The sequence below is a fragment of the Abramis brama genome, assembly GCF_963993115.1.
Source record: "Abramis brama genome assembly, chromosome: 6".
Taxonomy (NCBI): domain Eukaryota; kingdom Metazoa; phylum Chordata; class Actinopteri; order Cypriniformes; family Leuciscidae; genus Abramis; species Abramis brama.
The window spans coordinates 31,719,602-31,745,552 of NC_139968.1; the positions used below are offsets into that span (position 1 = coordinate 31,719,602).

Below are 25,951 nucleotides of genomic sequence, written 5' to 3' on the forward strand. Positions count from 1 at the left end.
GTTAACATCTCAGCATCTAACAGTATCTCTCTTTTGCAGCTGATATAAAGTTTATGCATGGTTTAATGTGCTACATGTCATGTATTATTTGAATTCATAAAAAATAGACATTTAATTAGATGTAATTTATTAAATTCATTAATACAATTATTAATGTTTAATATAAATTAATATTTGTTAATTTAATTAAAATGTATTTATATATATTTTTTGTCAACATCAGTATATTAATGTACTATTTATGTGAACCTATAAGGAACATATATATTTTAAGTAAGTTTCGAAAAGTATGAAATTCCAAATATATACAAAAACAAACCTACTATATGCAAAGTTCTATAATTGCATGCATAATAATTATTAAAGAATTATAAAAATGCTGTTTAAAGTTGTTTTAGTCGTTTAGCTTGTGTAGTTGTAGATGCAGCATGTTACACTTCAGAACTTGCAAATGAAAGTATTTCATGTCAACTGTTTATTTATTTATATAAAATATATTAAAACAAGTAAAAATTATAAAATATTTATAAAACAATAATTATTACTTTCTATAATTGTGTGTTTTTTTATATATTTTATTGCCATTTTATGTACTAGACATTTTTATCATGTAGCGTGGAAATATTTAAAATAATTTATAAGTAAATCTAAATAAGCTGTTTAAGTGATCAAGTTTTAATAAACTAGCGCTCTTAATATATGCTGACGGATCTGTTTTTTTTGTGAATCGTAGGGAGCGTGTTTGTAGGTTTAGTGCTGATATTGATAAGGAAATTGTGACCTCAGCATGATAAGACTTATATTTGTCTTTTCCAGGAGTTTTAGTCACAAATGTCACCTGTTGATTAGAATGAGGCGTTATATACACACGATCTCTTTTGCAAGATTTCTGCGCTCTATACCAAACTCTAAACACATTTACAGAGATACTATGATTTGATCTTCTTGAACATGTCACTATATCAGTGCTGAACTACTGTAAATAGGATTGATAACTTCATCTGTGTGAATGGTGTGCAGTGACAGTTTTCCTGTTGAACACTAGAGGGAGGCAGTGCACAGCAAACTGAAACCTGCAGACTGAACCAACTCTTCTAGAAACTTCCATGGTGTCACTCACTCTTCTGTTAACTTCTTTTCTTTTTCCATACTGAAGCAAACAGATAGATGGATGGATGGATGGATGGATGGATGGATGGATGGATGGATGGATGGATGGATGGATGGATAGATAGATAGATCTAGTATACAGGTACGCTACACTGATAGTGTTTTTTTAGTTGCTGACCTCAATGTGATGACGTGACCTTTCACCACGACTGAAAACATTTATTCTTCTCACCTCTAGTCTTCCTCTGAAAGGTCACACGCTGGTCACTGAAGTGCCTTCAAGAATAATCTGATCAGGTCGGACTGAATTGTTTATCTTATGTGTGTGTGTGTGTGTGTGTGTGTGTGTGTGTGTGTGACATACTTGTATGTAAACATGATTAAATAAATAAATATATGCATAAATACATTTATTGTACAACATTATGTAAATGTATATAACATGTAATACTTAAATATATAATTTATATATAAGTATATTAATAAAAAAAATAATATATAATAAATAAATATTAATGTCTGTGTATATATATAAGATTTATTCTATACATTTGTCTATGGTACGTTATGTAAATTTATAATATGTAAATTTGAATAAAAAATTAATAGATTTGTATTATTTAATATTTAATTTTCAAATATGTACATAATTGTGCATAAATATATTTTTATACAAATACAAAATGTTATAATAATTTTATAAAATGTTTATAATATTTAAATATATTACATATAATATTTAATATATAATCTTATTACATATATAGCCTATATACACATACATTTCTATAGATAGATATGGTGGATATAGATATGGTAAGATTTGTAATTTTATAATATGTAATATGAATTATTTTAATAACATATACATAATTGTGTATAAATATAACTTTAACATTATTGTTAATATATACACAATGCAATATTATATATATATATATATATATATATATATATATATATTCAGACACCTTGCTATCCTCACTTACATAAATTAACTATAGTGTCCTGCACCCATAGTAAAAAATATATCTGAATAATTTTTGGTTTGACTAATATATATGACATAACTTGAAAATATGATACAAATTATGACTTTGAACACTGTAACAATGGTTTTTGAACTATCTGATTCAACACATGACTTTCTCTTGTTGTTTCTTGCATGAATGTCTAACTCTTTGACATTGGCCCTGACTTTGGTTGTAGGTTAATTCAGTTCATTCCCAGCTCAGTCTTCATCCCAGAGCTCATAAAAACTCCTTTCACACCACTTCACCATGCAAACAGCGGCCGTTCAAACACGTGATCGCTCGCACAAAAGACCCGAGCACAATAGAAACACCAAATCACCTTTTATACTGTCACTAATTAAAGCAGAAGTCATTAAAGCGCCTGCGTTTGGATTATTCTCTTATCAGAGTCCATTAGAAAGATAGCCGTCCCGACTGGTAATTGATGCCAACATCAGGGCCTCTGGGCTGAGAGCAGGAGCGTCCCGTCCACGACTCCACACGATCATCCGTCGCTCTCACGACACCTCTGAGAGTCAAACGTGCGGATCTGATGCTTTAATTAAAGATGTTTGTTCACGATAGAATGTCATCACTTAATGAAGGGAGGATTTGAGCTCCCGCAAATGAGTTTGTGGGGTTTGAAAGTTAATGACTTGTTCTGATGAAATTCATGGGGGGGGCGTTCAGAACATTTCCAAGAGTTTACCATGTACGGAGAATGAAAAGAGTCTAGATTTAGTGAGAAGTTTGGTTCACATCAGATCCCAAGAAGTTTAAGTACATGAGTTGAGAGTTCTGCAGGAAAACGCAGATTCCTTTCATACTTTCAGTGTACGCCGTGTGAAACATCATGTTCAGATGTGGCTCTGATACTGGTGGGATTGAGATGATATTTTATTGGCGTTCTGGAAATGTATTTTGTAATCTCTTTGGTTCGTCTGCTGAAACATTTTTAAAGCTAAAACTTAAACTTAAAACTTAAAGGCTAAAAATAAAAGTCTCTTTTAAGAGAGTAGATGATTTGATTTGCTGTAGATATTTCAGAATTTTAGATGAAGAGAGATAGTAAATACCAGAGTGTAAATATCATGAATGTCTATTTGCAGATAGCTTCAAACCAGCTGGGAAAATGTGCTTTAACTTTTGAGTTATATCCAAGTTCTTTGTAGAGTATACAGATTATTAATAAAAAGCTGAATAAATATGAATGTATGTTATGCAAAATATATATTATTTTGCATAACATACATTCATATTTATTCAGCTTTTTATTTATATATTGATTATAAAATACATTTTGATCATATATTTTATAAAATTAAATATATTTATAAAACAAACCTTTATTATTGAATATTAAGTTGAAAGTTTTTGATAAAACGTGTATATATATATAGGAGGGACAGGAGGGACCTGTCTCTCTTTCAACCTGTCTCTCTCTCGGCCTGTCTTTCTTTCAACCTGTCTCTCTCTGAACTACTCTCTCTCGGCCTGTCTTTCTCTCAACCTGTCTCTCTCTCAACCTGTCTCTCTCTCGGCCTGTCTTTCTCTCAACCTGTCTCTCTCTGAACTACTCTCTCTTCCACCTCTCTCTCTACCTTTCTCTTTTTCAACCTCTCTCTCTCGGCCTGTCTCTCAACCTGTCTCTCTCTCAACCTCTATCTCTCGGCCTCTCTCTCTCTTCCACCTGTCTCTCTCTCAACCTTTCTCTGTCTCAGCCTGTCTCTCTCTCTGCCTTTCTCTCTCTCAACCTGTCTCTCTCTCAACTTCTCTCTCAGCCTCTCTCTCTTCCCACCTGTCTCTCTCTCTCTCTCTGCCTTTCTCTCTCTCAACCTGTCTCTCTCTCAACTTCTCTCTCTCAGCCTCTCTCTCTTCCACCTGTCTCTCTCTCTGCCTTTCTCTTTTTCAACCTGTGTCTCTCTCTCAGCCTGTCTCTCTTCCGCTGTGTCCTGTCGTCATGAGAGTGTCACCAGAGGCTGCTGTGTACCGGCACATCATCCAGTTTTCCATCAGATAACTGGAAACTTGACGCCACATCAGGAGCTTTTTTCATCACTGATAGCGCCTCGCTGTCTGGCGAGCTGCTAAGAACGCTGCAGGTCCCGCGGGGTTCGAGGATTCGCTCTCCATCTCACACACTCGCCGTGACCCCCGCGGACAGCGTCCCCTGTGCGCTCTGATGCAGGTACAGGTGAAAGCTCTCAGAGTGGACACACTCGTCACTGCGCGTCATGTCAACAGACGCGTGTTCCCCGAGAGACACGCCACATTCACAGAGGTCAAACACACTTCATGCTGCTTTATCCACAAACATATTTAATAATCCACCAAAGAATATATGGATTTATTTAAGGGGTATAACAATATATCGTGTCACAATATATTGCAATACAAAAATGCAACAAAACGTATAATGTGTATAAGTACACCCAAAATGAAAGTTTAAATTTAGCATCAAATATGGTAAACCCAGAAGGTCACACATTTGAGCTTCAAGCATTGCATATGTGTTTACCATAACTTTGCCTAAGCCTATTCAAGTCACATTTTAATGAACATACTTTTTGTTTATTATAAGAAGTAATGATTAGAAAAACCCTGCCATTTTAACTCTATTTGGCTTTGTATAAATTATTGTGAGAGGACTGTATTGTGAGATCAGAATTGTGTATTTGTGTGTTATTCATTGATTTAGAAACATTGCATTTAGGGTGATTTGAACAAATCCACAAGTATTAAACTTCTGCAACCAGCCAGAGCACCCTAGCAACCGCATAGCAACACTATAAAAACACTCAATACTCCTTAGCAACTGTAAAACGATGCCAGCAACTACTTGCAATGCTAGAGTGTGAGTTTGTAAACATCTAGTTATACATACAAATATTCAAGATTTTGACTCGCATCCAATTTGTGTGCAGTGCAGACAATCACACAGATTAGAGGCAACTCTTCATCAGAGGAATGTATCCACACTTTGGATGTGTGGATTTCAGAATGTGAGCTAGGCAACCCTGCATTTCCATAAATGATCTGAGCGAAGCTCCGGATGATGTTTTGATTGATTGGTGCTGGCTGATATTCGGGTGTGCAGTGTATTGACTTCTTTTTTGTTTTGTCTGTAGGTGGTCTTGAGTGATGTCACAGGTCAGGGTCATGTGACCATGTTGATGCGAGTCCGAGAGCAAGGTCTAGGCACCAGTCAGTGACCCTGAAACTGCTCGACAAAACTAATCAACAGATCCATCACATGCTGCAGAAACAAGAGATCGATCTATCAATCTGTCCATTTATCTATCTGTCTATCTGTCTATCTGTCTGTCTGTCTATCTGTCTGTCTTTCTGAATGTCTGCCTATCCCAGCTTTTAACAAGATTTTTATAGTTTGTCCTCATTTAATTAGTTAAGTAATTGGGTGTGTGTGTGTGATATCAATGTCCTCATGCATCCTGGCGCTGGTGAAAATTATCACGGGCCAATTTGCAACCTATAATTGCAATTAAACCACAACAGAGGCGATTGATAAGTGCATGCTAGCTAATATCAGCCTGTGTTTGCGCGCCACCTTGAGCTTTTCTCCAAACTGTCTTTCTCTTTATCTCTTGTCGCTCTCTTTCCGTGTCTTTTCTTTGTGAAACGGGTGAGAATGAGAGCTTTCTCTTTCTTTCTTTTCCGTGGGGACGTGACAGATGATCCAGAGGAGGCCGGAGTGGCTGATTGATCGTGGGAAGTCTTGAGCATTCATCTCTGTCGATGCCGTTCGGCCGATGGCCGCCTCTAAACCTCGCTCTCTCTCTTCAGCGCTGGGCTAAAAGGTAATTAAGAGCGGCCCTTCGCGCGGATCTATCAGTGTCAGAATGTGTCAGCGGCCGCGGAGGACTGCGGCCTGATTTGTTGTCCCACCCTCAACGGCACAGGCGATATTTTACATCATCATTTATTCAGGCTTTGCTGATGACACGGCCCTGCTTCGTGCTGATTTGTTTTGGAGAGACCAACTTCACGAGAACAACTCTTGCCTCAGGAAAGTTTTGTTGCTCTTAAATAGCTCATTAAAGTAAAATAAGAGTTGTGTTTTATTGAAGTATCAACTTTTTAAAAATGAAATGGCAGCTCAGATATTTGATCTTGAATGAGAAATATTCTAGTTCATATTGAGATCTTTGACTTTTTATTGCAGGTTTGCTGGCAATTCTGAGCAATGTCTGAAACCTCAATATCTCTTAATTGACTCTCAATGGAGTTTTATGGTTTGTCTGGTTGCACTTAGATTCTATATTTTAGTCCACTTATAAAAATTGACTGTTCACATTCTCTATTTTTGTTTAGGAAAAACAGACCAAAAATATTGATGACATCATCCTGCACTCAACATTTTTGTCCAATAAAATGGTCTTGTGAATGACATTGCCCCTCCCCCTAAATATGAAAGATGACCTGCCTCTGACTATAGCAATAACAACTAGAAAATTGTTTGTTGTTTGTCTTCATTGTGTAATTGTGAAGGAAGTTGCCTCGACTTTTCCCGACTTGTCCCTCGCTAACTTCCTGTTTCAAGGATAAGTATGTCAACTCCGAGAAGAAACATGCTCTTCATTTCATTTAGTCATTTGTGATTTTTCTTTCTGACAGGTAGGTCTTATCCTCTTGTTCTTCAGCCCCAAACCTGTCAAATGGCAAATTAATGTCTTACTGACAATGAGTTAGAAATGAGGTAATTATTCAGTGCTAGTTGACACTCATAACTTGTCAAATTGAATAAGTCGTCAAACTGGCAGATAAGGATAATACATCATTTTAAACTTTAATTATTTTCACTTGTTTACACGGAAAGTGTTTGCACGTAGAGTTAATCGCTGTTTTAGCTATTTGCATATGTATTCTTTCTGTTTAGAGATGTTTTGTTTTTCAATGTTATTAACGTCCTATTTATTGCCGCTATACATATAATTAATGAAAGACAGCAGAAGTTTTAATCATTAAAAAACACAAAAAGACAGCTCCTAATTGCAGTTTTGTCAACATATCGGCCATAATGTAAATTTTCCTGCAAGTTCCTGCTCCGAGTGCAGCTAAATAATTTAGCGCTGAATGAGGAGCGTCACTATCTTATGAGGCGTGAATATTAATGCCCGCGCATGCTGTGTTAATTAAGAAAACCAATTAATACATGCAGCTCAAATCCTGTAATAGACGACGTGTTTCTCACCCGTCCGGCCGGGAGATGTGAAAGGCTTGTGTATTCCGCTCCATAATCTTGACATTCAGGGAACCTTTGTTCTCTGAATCCATTGTGAATTATGTCAATCAAATTTAAACGGTGGCATTTTTGGCTGGAGTGTTTCGTCCGCGCGGTCTCCAGGTATCAACGTTCACCCACGCTTTTGACTGAAGGTGGAGTAACTTAACCTCATGTTTGCGTTCACAGTCTAGCGGACTGACGCTGAGCTAAACCTGTGGATTATTTCAGAGGCTGTTATCATTTTGAGTATTGAACACTTTTTCTAGTAAAGGTGAAGTCGGACAGAATGAGGCCTGTACTGTATTGATCGTGAAGCTTGGATATGAGCTGTGAATCAGGAAAGAAATCTTGTTCAGAATGTTAGCTGTCTGTGAGAAGATCACAGTGTGAAGACACTATGTATTTGATGGCACTTTCTATGAATTTTGTTTGTATTAAAGCTCCAATATGTAACAATTTTGTAATAAAATTTCTGAAAATAACTTGCACAGTGTGATATATTTCCTCCAGTTGTGTACTTACAATATCTCAAAAGTCTCCAAAGATTTTTTATTCCAGAGAAATTCCGATTTTAAATAACTGTCCGTCCCGGAAAAGAAATGTCGCCTCTCAGTGACACAATGTCCGCACTATCCTTTTTTTCCGGTGTGGACCATGTGATATTCCACCACACCGGAATATCACATGGTCAAATGCGGAAGTGGTGGTTATAGCGTTATAGCCATAGACTGTATGGTTATAGCTGTTATGGATCATGATTACTCTTTGGCGAGTATTGAAGTGCCAACAAAACGAAAGCGTCCATATTCGGATACAAACATGTGACAAACGGAGGAATAAAACCCGGATAACTATCGGCCAGGCGTTTTCGAGATGGAGAGAGCTGCGTGACAATCTTGGACTTGACAGAGACTCTGCTCTCGCGAGTGTATTGATAGACAGGTAAGCAAATAAAAATTTTTTTTATTGTACAAGTAAGTTATATTGCTCTTTGTACTTCGGTAAGGCTTTTTATCATGTGTGGTGACCGAGATTATGGCAGTACAATTAAATACAATCGGATATGTGTTGTTAAAAAAATATATTTAGTCATTACTTGCAAATGTTCGTTCAAATTTACTTTTAGACGATTGGTTTGAACACGTTAAACAACATGGCATTAACCATAAACATGTAAAACTGCACAACATTAACCCAACAAATCATTTGACAAATAGCTGTAAGTTGTAACGGGATAATATAGCATAACATTTCACGTTCCTTGCAGTTCATTAATTATGATGACATAAAATAATACGATCAGACATACAGGTAATACAAAAACGAATAAATTACCTCATCCGTGATCATGATTCATTAATTCCATTTAGATACATCGCTAGATGGTGAAAACGCATTAAAAATGACATCTCCCATCGTCACCTCCTTCATAGCGTCATCAAGCTTCGCCTTTGTTATTGTTGGAAACTGCGCCCTCTTGTGGTGAAAAAATATTACATATTGGAGCTTTAATATTAAACTTTTATATGTAGGCATATTTAATATTGACACTACGAGTGGTAAATGTACTGTTCATTTTCGACCAGGACATTTTTCGTTAAGTTTACAGAGAACACAAAACAATGCAATGCATTTAATATACAACCCGTTTAAAAAAATGGGCCTTATTTTTATAGACTTTTTCTAGAGTGTATGTGTATAATAGCAAAATAACAGGTTTTAAAATGTATTTATGACCCGATTTTGGAATCTTACTTAAATGAAATATGATAAATATTTAAAATAAAATAAAACCAATCATATATTATTTAGTTAACCTCCTGACAGACAAGCCACTAACAAGACTAACAAACTGGCATCTTTGAGTTTTATCTGTAGTTTCTTCATAATAAACTGCTGATTAAACTGCTTATTTAACCAATTTCACCCTTAATTGGCAAAACAAGCAATTATCCCAACACCAATCTTTGGTAAGTTCCAAATGTAATGTTTATCTTGCATTGAGTTAGTAAATTGATCCTGAATTCTAAATGGCTGCTATGCAAACATCAATGACAAAGTGCTCATTTTGCATTTAGGCGTCTTATTTTATTTGCAGAACATAAATAAATTAATTGATTTATATTTTTAGGAATTACTCGCTTGAAGAGTTGCAAATTGAAACGGAGCTGCACCTGAAAGAAATAATGACAAAAACACAATTCAGGAGGACAGAATGTGTGGTGCACATGGTGTTTCATTAAAATACCTTCATAATTCATCTCTCAGCACTTCAAACGCAAGACAAGCATGAAGTAATAATGAAAAAGCTAAGGTGAGTGAACCTTTGACTGTTACAGTGCTGTTTGTACAGCTTTAGTGAAAAACTAATGATGTTTCTCAAAGGGATGTTGGAAGTGGCGTAAGGTAAAGCCCTAGATTACTCTGATCAGACTTACACGGAAGAAGACACAAATTGCTTCCCAATTTCCCAATCCAACTGTAATAAAAAAAATCAAACCGGCAACAGTGGAATAATCGAGTACATTTCAACATTTCACAAAAGAGGTGTCTTTTGGACAACCTAAAAAGTCCCATACAGATCTGCTGTTGACAGTGATAGTGGCTCAAAGTGCAAATCTATGTGAGTTATCTCTCTTACTCATGAATTATATATATGTATGCGTGTGGGTTGTTAACCTACAGATGAACATTTCTCTGGCATGAACTAAGCGAGCAGTTGTGTCAAAGAGCTGAATGTGGAAAATCCCTGTGGGAGTCATTTAGGACATCCACACACTCAACCGCACCAGAAAGAAGAACCAACATTGGATCAAATAAAGATTTGATGCATTAGAAGTAACATTTAAGGATTTTGCTCTTTTTTTAAAGATCATCTACTGTACATTCTGGTTCTTTAAAAAAAAATAGAAACCACAACACTGATCTGAAAAACCAATAATGAAACATCAAGAATTGTATTAATCTCCAATGAACCACTAAACCAGTTTGGTTAATTTGGTCTTGTATTACTGCATCTCACACAATGTACTCTCTTGTATCTGTCACATTTTAATAGTGTTGTACGTTGAACAAAGCTTTAGTGTTGAGGCATTTGTGATCCAGGACATTCAAGACTCCCTGGGTTTAAGTTTCTCCCCCGAACCAAAATATATTAAAATGGCTTCCATTCTCCCAGAGACAAGCATGTCCTTGGGCAGTCTCTTGTCTTTGCTCCATGTCACACTGATCCCTGCAGGACCTCATTATAGCTAATCGTCCATCTGTCCATCCCTCAAGGGCCGGCCAACATTCTCTCAATTCTGGTCACTTGGCTTGCAATCGAAATGCCAAGACGACAGTCTTTTGGACATGCTTGCTGGCTTGTGGTTTGCCGAAGCTCGGGGTTACAACACAGTGGGGTCAACAGCCTTTTTGCTTCTTGGAATCCAGAAATTGCCACATGGATGCCAACCAGACACGACTTCATTCATCTCAGATCCTGTTCCCTGAGATCTGGCAGGCTGTGAAAGGCCACATCTGCTTGAATTCTCAGCGAGGAGCATATCAAAGACTTTGTGTACATCTTTTGTTTTTCAGAACTGGCTCTATTTTAAATAAATACTCACTACTATTACTCTTGCACTGGTTAGTGATTCGGAATGATAATTAGAGTTACTAGGCCAATGTAAATCAATGAAATCCCTGATTTAACTCAAGAATTTGATGAAATTGGTGTGCACCATCTTAAGATGCTTCTGACAAAATGTTATCAAAAGAAGTTTTGATTAATTTAATCGTTTAGCAAATAATGGTCCGAAATGTGTTTGGGTGTGGTCCATTATAGACTTTGGGGGAAAAAAACGCAATTTCTGACCAAGGAGCCATTTATTTCAAATATGAATAATAAACTCTGTGATACTAATGTTGTCCATTAGAAATTAAATCCTTTTAAGTCTAAGCATTGTGCATTAATTTTAATGGATGAAAGTTTCCTGATTTCCTTTTTGAGGTTAGTTTTCTCTTTGGGAACTATGTATTCTTGTAAAGTGTTTCATCCAACCCTAACTTAAAGTATCAGTTGAGATTCAAGATTGTTGACTTTGCAAGATACATTTGAATTTTGAGTAGCTTGTCAAACTTTTTGAGTCGTTTCCCCCAACTCTGATCTGAGTACACACGCTAACTGCTAGTCCACGTCTCCAACATCTTCTTTACTGGCAGTGTGCTTCAACTTAAATCTGCTCTGCTTGCAGTTTTTCCACTTTAGCTCAAGTGCTCGAGCTTATTTTGCGTACTGACAGTTTTTTCTTCTTCTGAAGATTATGGCTCTATAACTTCCCTGCGGTAAAAGATCACAAGTTTTGAGTAACCATGCTTTTAATAATCCATTTCCGGCCCCTTGACGATTCAGTTGATTTCTAGAGTCTATCTTCCATGGTATCCTGTCCTCATGTAGCTGCTGCTTCACTACTCTGTGGTGAAAGCTCCCAGGATGCCTTTGAGAAACTCTTTCCTTTTGCTATCAGCATCCTGTCACCTTCCTCACCTGCCTATCTTCGCTTTGGTGCACGAGCCATTTAATTTGTCGCACAGTGTATCTGTAGACATGCGTTATGGTGCAAGTAGAGCATGATGGGAACTGAAACAAGCTGCAAACAGATGTTTCTGGGAAGACCAGAGACGATCTGAGATACCTGGTTGCCTCATAAACCAAAACCTGTTCAGAATATGTGCTATCACATTAACTCTCCTAATTAAGTTTGATCAAAACTTTCATGGCCTCCAGTATATTTTGTTGTATGAATATCTGAAAATACAATAAAAGAAAGGACAGAGACTCTGCTTTTAAACAAAATAACAACGACAAAAACTTTTCTAGCTTCATGCATTCTTTTTAAATCAACAAGTCTCATTAAAAAAAGCCAAAAATGTGTTTTTGTCAAAGTCTAAGCCCTCTACCGTATAACAGTGAAAACATGGATTTGCTTACACAAAAAAAAAAAAAAAAAAAAAATTTAGTGGCAGGCATGAATTGGCAGGTTGAATGATTTTAAGGTTTTATTGGCGTTTTTGTGAGCATAATATCCAAACTTTACAAAAGTTGGCATACATGGACAACAGGAAATTATTAGGAAACATGCTAAATTGCATAACAATTTCCGACCAATGAGCCATTTATTTCAAATGTGAATAATAGATGGCTGCTGTTATACTAATGGTTTCCAGGAAATCATTTTAAATATAAGCATTTTGCATCGCTGAAAGTTTCCTGACTTCTTTTTAGAAGTAACTTTTCCCTTCGGCATCTTATAGCATGTGTTCTTGTAAGCCGTTTATCTTACAGTATCAGTGGAGATTCAAGGTTGTTGCAGTAAAAACTGCGTTTATTGGCTTTCTTAAAAATTGGTTTGCCATGAAAAACATGGCGTTGTGGATACTACATATACTCTGAGATATTTATAGCGAATGTGGAATTATATATCATAAAATCGAGCTTGATACTTGCTTAGAGTGTGTTTCAGGCCATAGGCACACATATGATATACACTCCTATAATGACACAGTACTTATTCAGCGACTCACGGGAATAACCCTTCACCTCACTTCAAGAGCCTGGTTTCATATTCCACATCCTCATGATGGATCAATAAACATCCAGATCATATTTAAACCTTTTTTATAGACTCCAAAGTGAACCAGGTCACAAACAGAGTCATACCTGGACAGTCCGTTTAAACCTCAGCTGAAGCTGTAAGGGGTTTTGCTTCAGTTCGTGGAGTTCATTCGAGTCCATTAACAGACTGACACCTAAGCGTGTCTCTGAAAGTTGATAATCAGCTGTGGGCCACATCATCACAGCTATTGATTCGGTCAGTGACAGCGACACCCAGCGTTAGCCAATACTGTCACAAACCTGGATTAAAATGCACTCTGTGTAATTTCATGGGTGGGTTCCCTTTCACCCCTCGGCTGTGAGTTTCTCAAATAATACTGATCAGTCTTTCCGAACATGCTCATTTATCACTCAAGCACCTCCTGGTCAGCAGGACTGTCAGTTCAGATATACATAATAACTGCACATCACTTTAGTTAGTTTCTGACATTCGTAGATGTATAGTGTGTATTTATTGTCCCTTCGAGGGCAATTTTTTATTGCATTATCTAAAGGAAATAAACAAGTAATTTACAGTGAAAGACATAGGAATAAGAATAAAATTATACATACAGGTATAAAAGATAATAATAATGACATAATGGAAATAATAATGTATAATACAAATTGCATAAAATATGCAACATAATAAGAGTAAGAATAACTAAAACATGTATTTTTGTTTTAATGTGAATTAATGCCTAAAATAACAAAACATAACAAAAGACAACAAGGTAGCTGAAAAATAAATAGCCAATAAAAAGTTGATATTAAAGAATAAAAGGTTAAAAAATATATAAAATACGCTAATAATAAAACATCTATAATAAAATATAGATGATGTATAATGATAGGCTACACCGAAATATCTCTCTCTCTCTCTCTCTCTCTCTCTCTTTTAAGAAATGGTCGGGTCATATAGACAGTGATGCTCAGACAGACAGTAGGGCACTTGGATGGAGGCTTCGTCGCAGTGTGCAGCGTTCAGCGTTCATTCCTGACGTGTCTGTCTACATCTAAACCAACCCACAGGACGGGACGGAAGGGGACTATATAACTTACAACCCGACACTTTATCTGATATGGATACGCACGCCGTGCTGCATTAATTAAAGAGGGGGACATTTTAGTGATGCCAACATCCAGAGAGCATCTGTGTTGCCGTTAACAGCGCGCGCGTGGTGAAGTTGGATTGCGGATCGCTTATTGTATCGAGCTTGAAACACGATCTGAGCCGTTTTGACACCGCGGATGTGCCTAGTGTTGAGAATAGATGTGAAGACATTCTCTTTACATCGAGCGATGCGTTTCAGTTGTCTATAACACCTTGTATGGATGTATGCAAATAAATGACAGTAGTTACAAGGGGAAGCGTTATAATCACGCTTGTTTTTCTGTAATTTGCGCTGAATCGACTGGACGGACAATGAATTGACGATACTCTCGCAACTAAGGAGTTATTTTATTGAAGATCCTGGGAACATCGGAGCTAATATATCTGTAACAATTCATATTATTGGTTGATTTCTTCAAACTGTTCTTTTATTGCTAATTTGAGTAGCTTAAATGCGATTAATGTGGTAATATATAACGTCACCGGTTTTATTCAAGTCAGAAATGTGATTTAATATGACCAAATCAACCTGAATATATCTTAGATCAACAAACGTAATTTTAGATCGGGTAGAAGTAGGTCCCATTTCACTTTACACTGCAGAAACTTGCTGAAACGCTGGATGAACATCGTGAAGATGTTGCATGGATTGTTGCAACTGCTTTCTGTCTACCAGGTTCATTTATGCACATGCTTGTAAAGATCAACTGACCATCTGAGGGCGTAACTTCCTCCAATCTTCTAAGTATCTCCTTCTGCTTCATTCAGAAATTTTTTAAACTTCAATAACCATGGATATTAAAACCGAGTCTGATGATAACCTGGACTGTGAGCAGCCCGCACCCATTGAAGTTTTTGCCAGCAGGTCCACGCTCCATGGCATCTCACATATGTTCAGTTATGAACGCCAGTACATCAAACGGTGCCTCTGGATCATCTTTTTCTTGGGGTCTTTTTCGTTCCTGGTGCTTGTTTGCGCTGACCGCATCAAGTTTTACTTTCAGTATCCTCATGTCACCAAGCTGGACGAGATCTCAGCACCAATGATGGCGTTTCCTGCCATCACCTTCTGCAACCTGAACTCTTTCCGCTTCGGCCGCGTGACGCGCAACGACCTGTACCACGCGGGCGAGCTGCTCGCGCTTTTAAACGGCAGGTGAGTTCTGTATCCTGTAAAACATTTTAAATGGAGAAAATTATAAGAAAATGACGAACATACAACGAGAAAACAAAGATTTTTCTCAAAATTGTTTGTCTTTTGAATCAGAAATTCATAATGCTAAATTGGATCCATGCGTGTTGTTGTTGACAGATATACCCTAGCACACATCACAGAGACATCTATTTGATGTATTTTTTAGAGTGTGCTCATCTGCAATATGTCTAAAGGACGTTTCCTGTCAGATGTAAATAGACGTTTAGAAAATGTCTTTAAGATGTTTATGATTTAGAATGTATGTAAAACTGACATCTTAAAGACGTCTATCAGATGCTAGTAAACAGCAGATGCTTTCCAGATGAAGTGATCAGACATCTTGCAGACGTACGTGTGCTATTCACAACTACAGTATCTCATCCATATATTTTTAGAACAATATTGAAAAACTAAAAAAGTGCACCAAGCAACATTTGTTATAGTTATAATGAATGGTCAGAAATTATTTCAAATGTTTGTTGCTACTGTCATTTTGTTTGTTTGTTTGTCACGAATTTGTGAAAATGGTCATGCACATAAATGTGTTCAGTCTATAGGTGCGTTTCACAAAGTGACATCACCAACTACTGGCCTGGCGTGAATAATACAGCATTTTAATTTTTTCCGCGGATCCTTGTGAACAGCGATTGTTTTGACAACGTTGTTTGTACGCGAAAAACGCAAAGGAAAAACTTTTCCGTTTTTAGTACTTTGTTGTCATGTAAAAGTGCCCTAAGTTTCAAAATTCAATTCAGAAAACATGTTATCATACGCTAATTCCAACAGAATATTGCACCTATGAACATAGCATTTTTTCCATTGTTATTAATTGACAATTTAGTTCCTTATTTGAGCTTTTTCTTAACTTTTCTATTGGATTTATGAGGACCGAGACATTGCAAGTTTAAGGACCTGCTTACATTACTTTTAAGTGGTTAAAGGTCATATTTTGAATATTATTATGCATAGATATGATGCAAAGTTTAAGGAATTTTGATATATGTGAACTAGGGTTGTGTTTCATCACATTTAATAAGGTTTGTCTCAACTCTGTCTTATAGAACACTTATAGAAAGTCTGAGAAAAAAGCAGTCTATCCTTTATTTATTTACTGTTGTTTATTTCATTTTTTAGCAGATTTTCTGAGCATGATGGCTTTGTGAAAGGTTAAAAGTTATATTTTGAATATGAAAACATCCTTTGTTGTTGACAGAGATAAATGATAGCTGTTTTATCTTAAGGTTTAAGTCAGTATGATTTTCTAAAGTCTGATTATTGTGTTTTAGAGTTTGACTGTTATCATACACTCTGAATCTGTATTTTAGCTTTAATGGGAGTTGAAAATGTAAGCTGTATACATTCTGCCTCATTGAAAATGAGAGGAGAGTTAGAGCGTTGACTTGAAAAATGTTTTCATCCCCTCCGGTGTTGAAAGCCCCGGCGAGGGCTGAAGAAGTGAATCATCATTGATTCGATGTAACTGATAACACCATGTGTTGTGCTTGTGGCGAATGTTCATCCATTAGAGAAGCAGAAGTTCTGCTCAGAGTTTGGATTCTTCTCTCAGGACTGCAGTCGGAGCCCATCCAGAACTCATTGAACACATCAGTGTCTCTATTGGCAGTACAATCTGTCTCATCGCTTTTCAATAACAACACATTTGGACGGAATGAATAATTGATGCCAGGTTTAGATTTTCGTTGAAAAGTCACGCTCGACTAATATTCGCTTTGCTAGATTACGTTTTGGACGTATATTGTATTTGAAGGCTTTCTGGTGTGATGTTTATCCTTGAATAAACAACTTGCATGTCAATGCCAGACTGAAACAACATACCTGTCCTTTGACATTTTGATTTGGTCTGTTAATATAAGCATTTAGAGACCTAAAATGAGCCAAGTTTAGGGAGTAAGCACAAGAGGGAGTGCAGATTTTGTTGTCTTGGTAAATTTAGGCACAGTTGAGATGTTTTGTGGAGACACATATTGAGATATTTTTCTCAGGAAAAACATAAGCTAGGGGATTTCAGCAAACATCTTCAGTTGCTCCCCATTTAACCTCACTGCTGTCCAAGAGAAACACCTGAAAGGTCTTAGTTGTGATTTCCTGAAACGATTTCATTGTTAGCTGAGTGAATTATATGACATTGAAGAATATTCTGAAGCACATCAGTCAGTCATTCACATCTTTTCCTCTACAAAGGCATCGCTTAGGAAATATGACTACAGATGGCACATAGCAACCAATTGGGAACCAAATCGCCATGGGAACTGTGAGAGCATCTATGCAAAGTTTCCACGACTAACTCCTCGCTTACAAACACAGCCAACAACGTTACTTAATGACCAATTTGCATACTATCCTTTCTAAACTGTATGCAAAATTAGAGTAAGTGAAATCCAAATCATAGTACATTGAATACAATATACAGAGTTGAGAGTACACCAGATTGTAAACTGCTTTTGCTGCTTGCCTTTTAGGTTGCAGTCAGTTGGTGAAGAATGTCAAGTATATAACCTGAAAAAGCAAGGTAAAAATGAATTTTAAGGCAGTGAATTTAGCTAGATTGATACTAATGCTTGCATGCAAACGCAAACCAAAAAGGGGTTTGTGGTATCAATTATTAGTAGCCCCTTTCACACATTAATCCCAGTAAATTACCATAAAATTACCAGAATGACTTTACCAGTAAATGTTTGTTTATGCTGTTCACACAAGCAATGGCGTTCTGTGGTATCAAGTATAAATAGCTACTTTTACATGCTGAAAAAAATATATATTTTTGCTGCTTGTTCAAATTGCTTAATTAAAATGAGCTTAAGCAACACAGTTGCTATACACTTAATTATTTTGTGTTTGATCTGCTTAAATATATGTAAAATCGAAGTTTACTTAATCCTTCTTGTGCTGGATTACATTAATGATTTATGTTGCATTAACTGAAACTGCGGTGCTTGTTAGTTCCCAGCATGCTTTGCATATGGCTGAATTAAGAGAGAATAAATGTTGAAATTAAGTGTTATTTTATGTGTTTTTGAGAAAATGAGAAAAGGGGAAGACTTGATAGTGTGTAATTGTGTTTAATGTTCAATTACATTGGAATTATTAGAACCATTTAAATTACACTGGGTTACCATTGTGGAGAAGAGAGGAGCATTTGGATAGGCTGTGCTGATTCAACATTGTTTAAATGTTTTAACTGAAGGAGAATGTAAATCTTAGCATTTAAGATGCTAACAAGTGCTATTGCTAGATAATAGTTGGTTATAGTATATGATTTCAATTGTGTGACACTAAAATAAGTGAAATTTTATTGGATGAATGAATATATTAATTTGAATACCTGAATCATATCAGAGAGCCTTTTAAAATTCACTTTGAGACTACTCAATCACTTAAAATGACTTAATTCCATGATGTTAAATTATGTTTAACTTAATTGGTTCACTTGGGACTGTACACTATCAAATCATGTAAATCCAACATACGTTTTTTTCAGTGTGGACACCTTTTGTTTAAATTTGTTTCATTCCAATTGGTGAATCCAAGCGTAGTGTTTATATGACAGCTAAATAAAGTGATCGGGTTGATGTGCGCGTTTACATGTCACAAGCTTCAAATCGGATTAGATTTTTTAACATCACTATTCTCCTATATGGCTGCTTTTCTTTGTTTTATGTGGCTGTGGCTAGTGGTTTTCCAAACTAGCCACTCAGCATTTTCACAGGCCACAATTTTGCCATCGATACGGGGAAAAACTGCCATATGGATATTTTTAATATTATCTTATAATTTGGCAGCTGGTATATTAGGCTGCTGTCACTTTAAGACCTGACGCACGGATCCATTATGCTGTTACACGTGCGTTTTCTTTCTCAACTGTTTATGTTCACTTTAGTGTTGTCAAAAAGTACCGAAATTTAAAAAAAATGTGCTTTACACCGATATGATGCTCCCATCATTTGAAAGCAGGCGTCTATCAGCGGACCGGTCCACTGTTAGACGTCTTGCTAGTGCTTTCAAATGCTCCCATTTCAAAACACTTTCAAACCCTTCCGTGTGCTCTCAAACGCTCCCGTGCGTTGATCATTGTAGCCAATCAGAAACATATCCGATGAGCACGTGAACACAATGGCCAATCAGAGGTGTTGACAGAGGCTAGTAGGAGTGACTGAGTGACACGCCACTGCTGAAATCCACCCACATTTGGCGGGTGTTAATGTCAAGTCTTGCAGCTAATGTAATGGCGTCGCAGAATCTCCCAGTACATTACAATATGCTCAAAACATATCTTCTTGTTACTTGTAAAGTATGTATTTTTGTTCTCGTTACTTGTAAAGTATGTATTTTTGTTCTCAAGTATGCGAATTGGGATGCAACCAGTATTCATGCTGTTGTTTGAAGATCTAACACTGCTCTTGATGTGGCCTCGAGTAAGATGCAGTGACAGCTCAGGCCGATAGTTATTGTGGCGTGACAGGCAGAACTTTCCTGCTTTATTCTCTCTGGGATTCATTAGCAGATGTCATCACGGCTCCATTGAGTCTATTAGAGAAGCTTCACTGACGATCACTTCACATTCACAAGCAAAGCAAAAGTGATGCTCTTAAATTTAATATGCCCTGAGCTTATCGTAGTCTGTCACATCTGAGCAGCGTTATATGTTAATGATTGCAGATACGCTTATATAAGAGTACAGTATCTCTATCTGCCCCCCCCCCCCCCACCCCCTTTTTTTAATTGTCGGCTTGGTGAAATTATTTTTTGAAAAACTGTAACCATAAGAATGAGTACCAGTAATTGTTACGGGTATTGTGTGTTTGTTTATGTTTTGAATGGGTTCGACGAGTTTTAGTTCAGTTTCCTGTGTTTCTCATTCATTTGGTTTTTATGTGCACCTGTTTTTCAGTTCGTTGATTGGTTTGTGTGTTTGTTTTGTTTAAGCTCTGTGTTTCTTTCAGTTTATTGTCTGTTCTCGTCGCTTTTACTTGGTTGTTCATGTTAATTAACTTAACGATTAGATTCTGCAGTTTTCTTATCTTTGACAGTAATGACAGTAATAGTGATTCTGTATTGTAGTGCATGTTATATATTTTTTTAAATAGTAGAAACTGTACACTATCTACAGTGCAGTGTACAGTATTGTAGTTTACACCCGACCTGGAAGAATCTGAATGTCAGTGAGTGACATTTGGTTCATCTAATTCTCATCAGTTCTATTTTCATCTCATTTTAAGATCTTTTAAAGACACTGACTCAAAGAACGTTAGATCTGTGTAATCTTCACAAGGCTAAGATGAGATCAGTTGATCTGCATTTCTTTCAGATTTTGTCTCTTTGTGGTGAGGTTAAACACCCAGAGCATTTCAATTTATTTATTTAATTGTTTGCTGACACACAATTAACTTACACCTATGTTAATTTCTGCTAATTTTATTGCTAAATCAGTTATATTCTTTCCACGTGCCGAGCTGAATATATTTAACAGGTGAATACTTAATGCCGGCAGCCTTGATGGAGCAGCTTTGAATATTGAAAAGTTCTGAGAATAAAAGGAAAAGAGAATATGTGAAATGACTTTGAGCGTGCAGAGACAGAAAGAGGACAGATTGCATGTTCAAGCTTGAGAGAAAGTCTGGGGTCTTTAAGACCCTAATAATTCTTTGTGCAAGTACGTGAGCGGAAAGGCTTTTGCTACGCTAGCTCAAATGCCCGTCATGTTGTGTTTTGAAATTTATTAAAATGCAATTTGTAACTCAACTTGAGTGCGTTTTCAGTGGTTTTCTTTTTCAGCTCAACTACTGCCATGGCAGAGCAACAGTTTGTTCAGGTGACAGTCTTACCGAACAAGTTAAAGTCAATTAAACTGTTGACATGTTTATGTCCAGCTACTAGAATATGAACTCTATTGCAGTGGTAGAGCCATCTGATTGGCCACCACAAAATTCAGTCTGATGCTTTTACAAACTGCTCTGAATCACAGGTTGAAGATCCAAATTTATTAGGGATATCCATAATCATAATCCAAATAACAGGCAGAATGTCAAAACCACAGGGCAAATCAAGATAGCAACAGAATTCAAGACATAGACATACAGGGAAATCCAGGGAAACAGGACTATGAGATGTGAAGTCCGTTTTCATACCATCAGTATCTATTTCTCTTCTTCTGTGCATGTCTCAGAACTGATGGACAACAGCAGGACACTGTTCGATTCCCTTCATCAGTCTGAGCTGTTACAAAATGCCTTTACAGCTTTGAATCACGTGAACACGTCCACCTGAACACATTCCCACAAACACATCTACTGTATGCACATAATTCGACTTCACCGGGGAAAAAAAGCAATTCCCCGTATACTGCGCTGGCAGGATATTTTTGGCCTATCGATCCAGCGTTCTGTTTTGCCTGAGGCTCAGTAAGAGAGAACCGCTGTACAACATATTAGAATGCCACTAGAACAATCTCAATTTTCCAGCACAAGAATCGCAAGCGCGACCCTCGCCCGTCAGCATGTTCTCACATTACACACTGCTGGGGGCTTTCCAAAACATCACCTGAAATCTTCTCGTCGACATTGTTTTTAACATGCTAACACTTTTATTTCTACACTCTTAGAAGAAAAAGTTACATTATGATCCTTTAAGGGTTCCTTCAGACGCATCATATATAGAACCTTTTATGAGGTCACATCATGGAATATAGTTTTAATTATTCAGTGTTAATTCATTCATTTTAATTACCGGTACATGTTTTTAATTAAGCATCTCGTAAACATACTAAAAACGAAAATTGAAATGACTTTATAAATCATTTAAGACATTTCATTTAAGACTTTAAAGTTGAGTTTAGAACTCCAATAAACCTTTTTTTCTAAGAGTGGTTGTTGAATTGAGCTGTGAATGTTTCCTGTTTACTTAACCATATAAAGCCTACTGTATCATATTTGATATGCACATTTCTCTAAATTATCAGCATGATATAAATATATTTAATCAAAAAAATTAAATAAATTTATTCGCCCACTAAAATTAGAAATAATCAAGGCCAATTGGGCGGAACAAATGTTTTTAACCAATCATATCAACAGCCACTTTTCACGATCCAATCAAATCCTAGATGAAATCGAGTCCCGCCCTTAATTATTTTACCTCAGATACGCATCACATTATGTAAGTTACATTTGTTGTTGATGCTGTTTCAGTTATCATTTCATAAATATTTATTAACGTTGCAACTACTTCTGGTTGTAGATTAGTATCCATTGCACTCTACATGCAAATATCGAAAATGTGCATAGTGTGGACATACTACATTGTGCAGAAATAGTATTGAACACTCTTAAAAATAAAGGTTCTTTATAGGCATCGGTGGTTCCATGTAGAACCTTTTACATCCATGGAAACTTTTCCACAGCACAAAAGTTTCTTTATAGCGGAAGAAGATTCTTTAGATTTTTAAAATGTTCTTCACACGAAGAACAAAAATAGTTCTCTTAACAGAAAGGTTCTTTGGAGAACCACAAATGGTTCTTTATGGGATCGCTGTGAAAACCCCTTTATGAAACGTTCAATTCTTAGAGTGACTACACTATTCTGAAGAACTTTCCCCTAGAATTTATATTTTACTAATATTTTAAATATGCAAATACGTATTGTCTGACTGGTTGCAGACCTCTGGCATTTCAAACAACCATTTGGTGTTTAAAAAGCAATTGTGGTCCGTGTAACTTCCTGTTGCCATGCGGCGAGAAACTGGTCGTGTGTCTGCTGCGAAAAGAGACGAGGCGTAGCGACCAGGAGCCGAGGGGCTTCAGAGGGATTGGAGGGCTGACAAGCGGAAGCAATTAACTCGTGTCTCATAAGCCATGTGATAAACAAGGATTTATCCCCATGTAATTAGCACTGTTTGTGAAACCACGCCGGTTCACTGTTGATACACAGGCCCAGCTATGCTCACCGGCTCCCTGTCATTTCGCGCCGTTGCGTCAGGGAAATGCTGTGATGCTTTGTGCCACTTCACAGCCTGGAAATGCCAACATTAATTCTGGGAGAGCTAAAGAGAGCCGGTGGAAGGACGGTTTCATGACTAAAGGGTCGTTTGTTGACAGACTGTGTGGATTCAGAGTTAAGCTGCATGAAAACTAACCAAGTATGTTGTGTTTTGAATACTAGTCCTCAGTATGATGGTGTGCTGGTTTCCCAGCAGACTATTAGCCAGATAAACAAGCAAACTTAAACAGCTAACTTAATAATCATTTTCTCTATATACTAATTCTGTATTATGCAGGTCATACAAGTAATTTGGTGATGTCAATTTGTAAAGAAAAAAGATGCTCCTGTGCACATATATATTCAAATACGCATACCTATAAACCAAACACGAGATATGCATGTGCCCTGAGTAAAGATCCTGAGTAAAATGACCATTGAATATTTTTATTATTATTTTTGTCTGTACAATGAAAGTCAATGGGGTCCAAAACCAACATGGGACCTCATTGACTTACACTGTTTTGCACTGTTTTAAAAACTATTCCTGACTTGTATAAATCAGCCTGGAAATGCATGGCTTTTTTGTAAAAGCAGATACTAATTGTTTGTGCGGATACTGTGTTTACATGCGGCACATGTGTTTACCGCTATAATGCGCAGCCAAACTGCATAATTGGAGAAATCTCTTCTCGGTTTATTTAAAACATGTTGATAAAATAACCACATTGTTGTCCGCTGTTCACTTTAAATCTCTTGGAGGACTTTCAAGACTTCCCAAACGGTTCATTCTCAGAGTTAATGCGCAACAACGGTGCATTTGTTACGGCGTGACGTTTAATCAAGCCGTGTCACCTCTCCCGTAATCTCCCGTAAGTCTGCTAGTGGAAAACTTAACGTTTATTCTGAGCATCTGTGGCACTGGGAGAGCGATGAGGAAGTTGCTCTGTCATTTGTTATACCATCTTTGGAAAATTAAAGTGCTTATGGCCTATAATCCAGTTGCGCCTTTCCCAACCCCACTTACAGAGCTTCACGCTGATTACTTTAGGGGGTTCTGGCAGGACAACATTAAAACTTTACACACACACACACACACACACACACACGCGCAGAACAGCTGCTGAGGGAGTAGACACAGCACCCTCTTAACTAAGTTGTTCGAATTTCTGGCGGCATCCGCTTCCTGATGGCGTCATCAAGATGTGAGCCTGAATGAAGTTAGCAAGTTAGCAAGATCAGGGGAAGGTGCAGGAGACTCGAAGATGAACCATGAACCTTCTCTCAGTGACTTGTATTAAGACACTACAGGCAAAACTACTGTGTTTTAATGCACTGGTAAAATGTGATATTTTGGGCTATTATATATTATATTATGCCTCTAATAACATGTCTTCTTTCAGGTGAGTGAAGAAAACATCCGAAATACACATTTAAGAATTTCTTTTATTACACCTTATCTGAAAATCTGGTTATTAACAGTATTTATTATTATTTTATTTTATTTTTATGGAAGCTCATTTCCACCACATTAGAAAACAAAATATGCTCTGGTTAATCACAATTATGACATAAAAGATTTTTTTTTTACTCATAATTATGACTTTTTTATCATAATTCCGACTTTTTAATCTTATAATTTAGATTTTTATGTCAAAATTTCAGCTTTTAGATCTTATATTTAAAAAAAAAAAAATCCCATAATTTACTTTTTATCTCAGAATTGGCTTATCTCTTAAGACTTTAACCCTCTGAGGTCGACAAACGCGCCGACGCGTTTTGCCGGATTTTCTCCACATTGTAGCACTATAAACTTAAATTACTCCATCATTTATGGTCATACAGAAAAAAGAAATATAAAAAAAGAATCTGTGATATTTCTCCTTTTGTATGTGTCCACTTACAATCAAATCAAAACATTGTGCTTTTGTAAAATAAAGAAAATAAACAGGGTGTGCTTTCTGCCTCTCCGTCGCGGTGAACTTTTTTTTCTTGAGCACGTCTATAAACTGAAACAAAACTCAGCGAATACTTGTCACACATTTATGAGCCATATACCTTTATAAACATTTAAGTGTGTACTTTTAAATGATCGGATTCAAAACGAAAACAAATATTCTCTGTTTAAGTAATTTGTATAAAACCAACAAGATGTCCAGCTTCTCAAACGCTTGCTCATTACAGTTAATTTGGCCACGCCTACTCGCGCAAAAGATATTCACATGCAAATCTCCACATGGAACGCGAACGCGCTCGTTACCTCAACAACAAAACACTTCACTTCACTTTTCGTCGAGTTTGAAAGACGTGCCTGAGCTTACATTGGATTTAGGCTACCTCAGAAGAAGAAGAACGCGATTTGAAGACAAGAAAGATAAGGTAAGAAATTCTTACATAGCCTAGTTTGTTATTGTTGCATAAATGTCACGTTGCAGCTGAACTGTTGCTAGATATATGGGGAATATTATAATATTTAGACCCGTGTTTACTGTGTTTGTGGATATCTGCTCAAACATAGATATGTTTATGGTAACCATAATGTTTTATATTTGAGAGTGATCGCGTTTGAATGTATCATATTTTGCAAGCGATCGCGTTTGAATGTATCATATTTTGCAAGCGATCGCGTTTGAATGTATCATATGTG

The 25,951-nt window shown here is 36.7% G+C and overlaps 1 protein-coding gene across 1 annotated transcript in view; it reads left to right on the top strand.

Moving 5' to 3' along the window:
- Window positions 1-13,960: 13,960 nt before the first annotated feature.
- The window catches only part of asic1b (acid-sensing (proton-gated) ion channel 1b), a 218,333-nt gene continuing 206,342 nt past the window's right edge, over window positions 13,961-25,951 (top strand). The window contains exon 1 of the mRNA XM_084118348.1: window positions 13,961-15,273. Coding sequence (XP_083974474.1) covers window positions 14,909-15,273 — 365 coding nt within the window. The 5' untranslated portion in view covers window positions 13,961-14,908. The remainder of the gene's footprint in view (window positions 15,274-25,951) is intronic.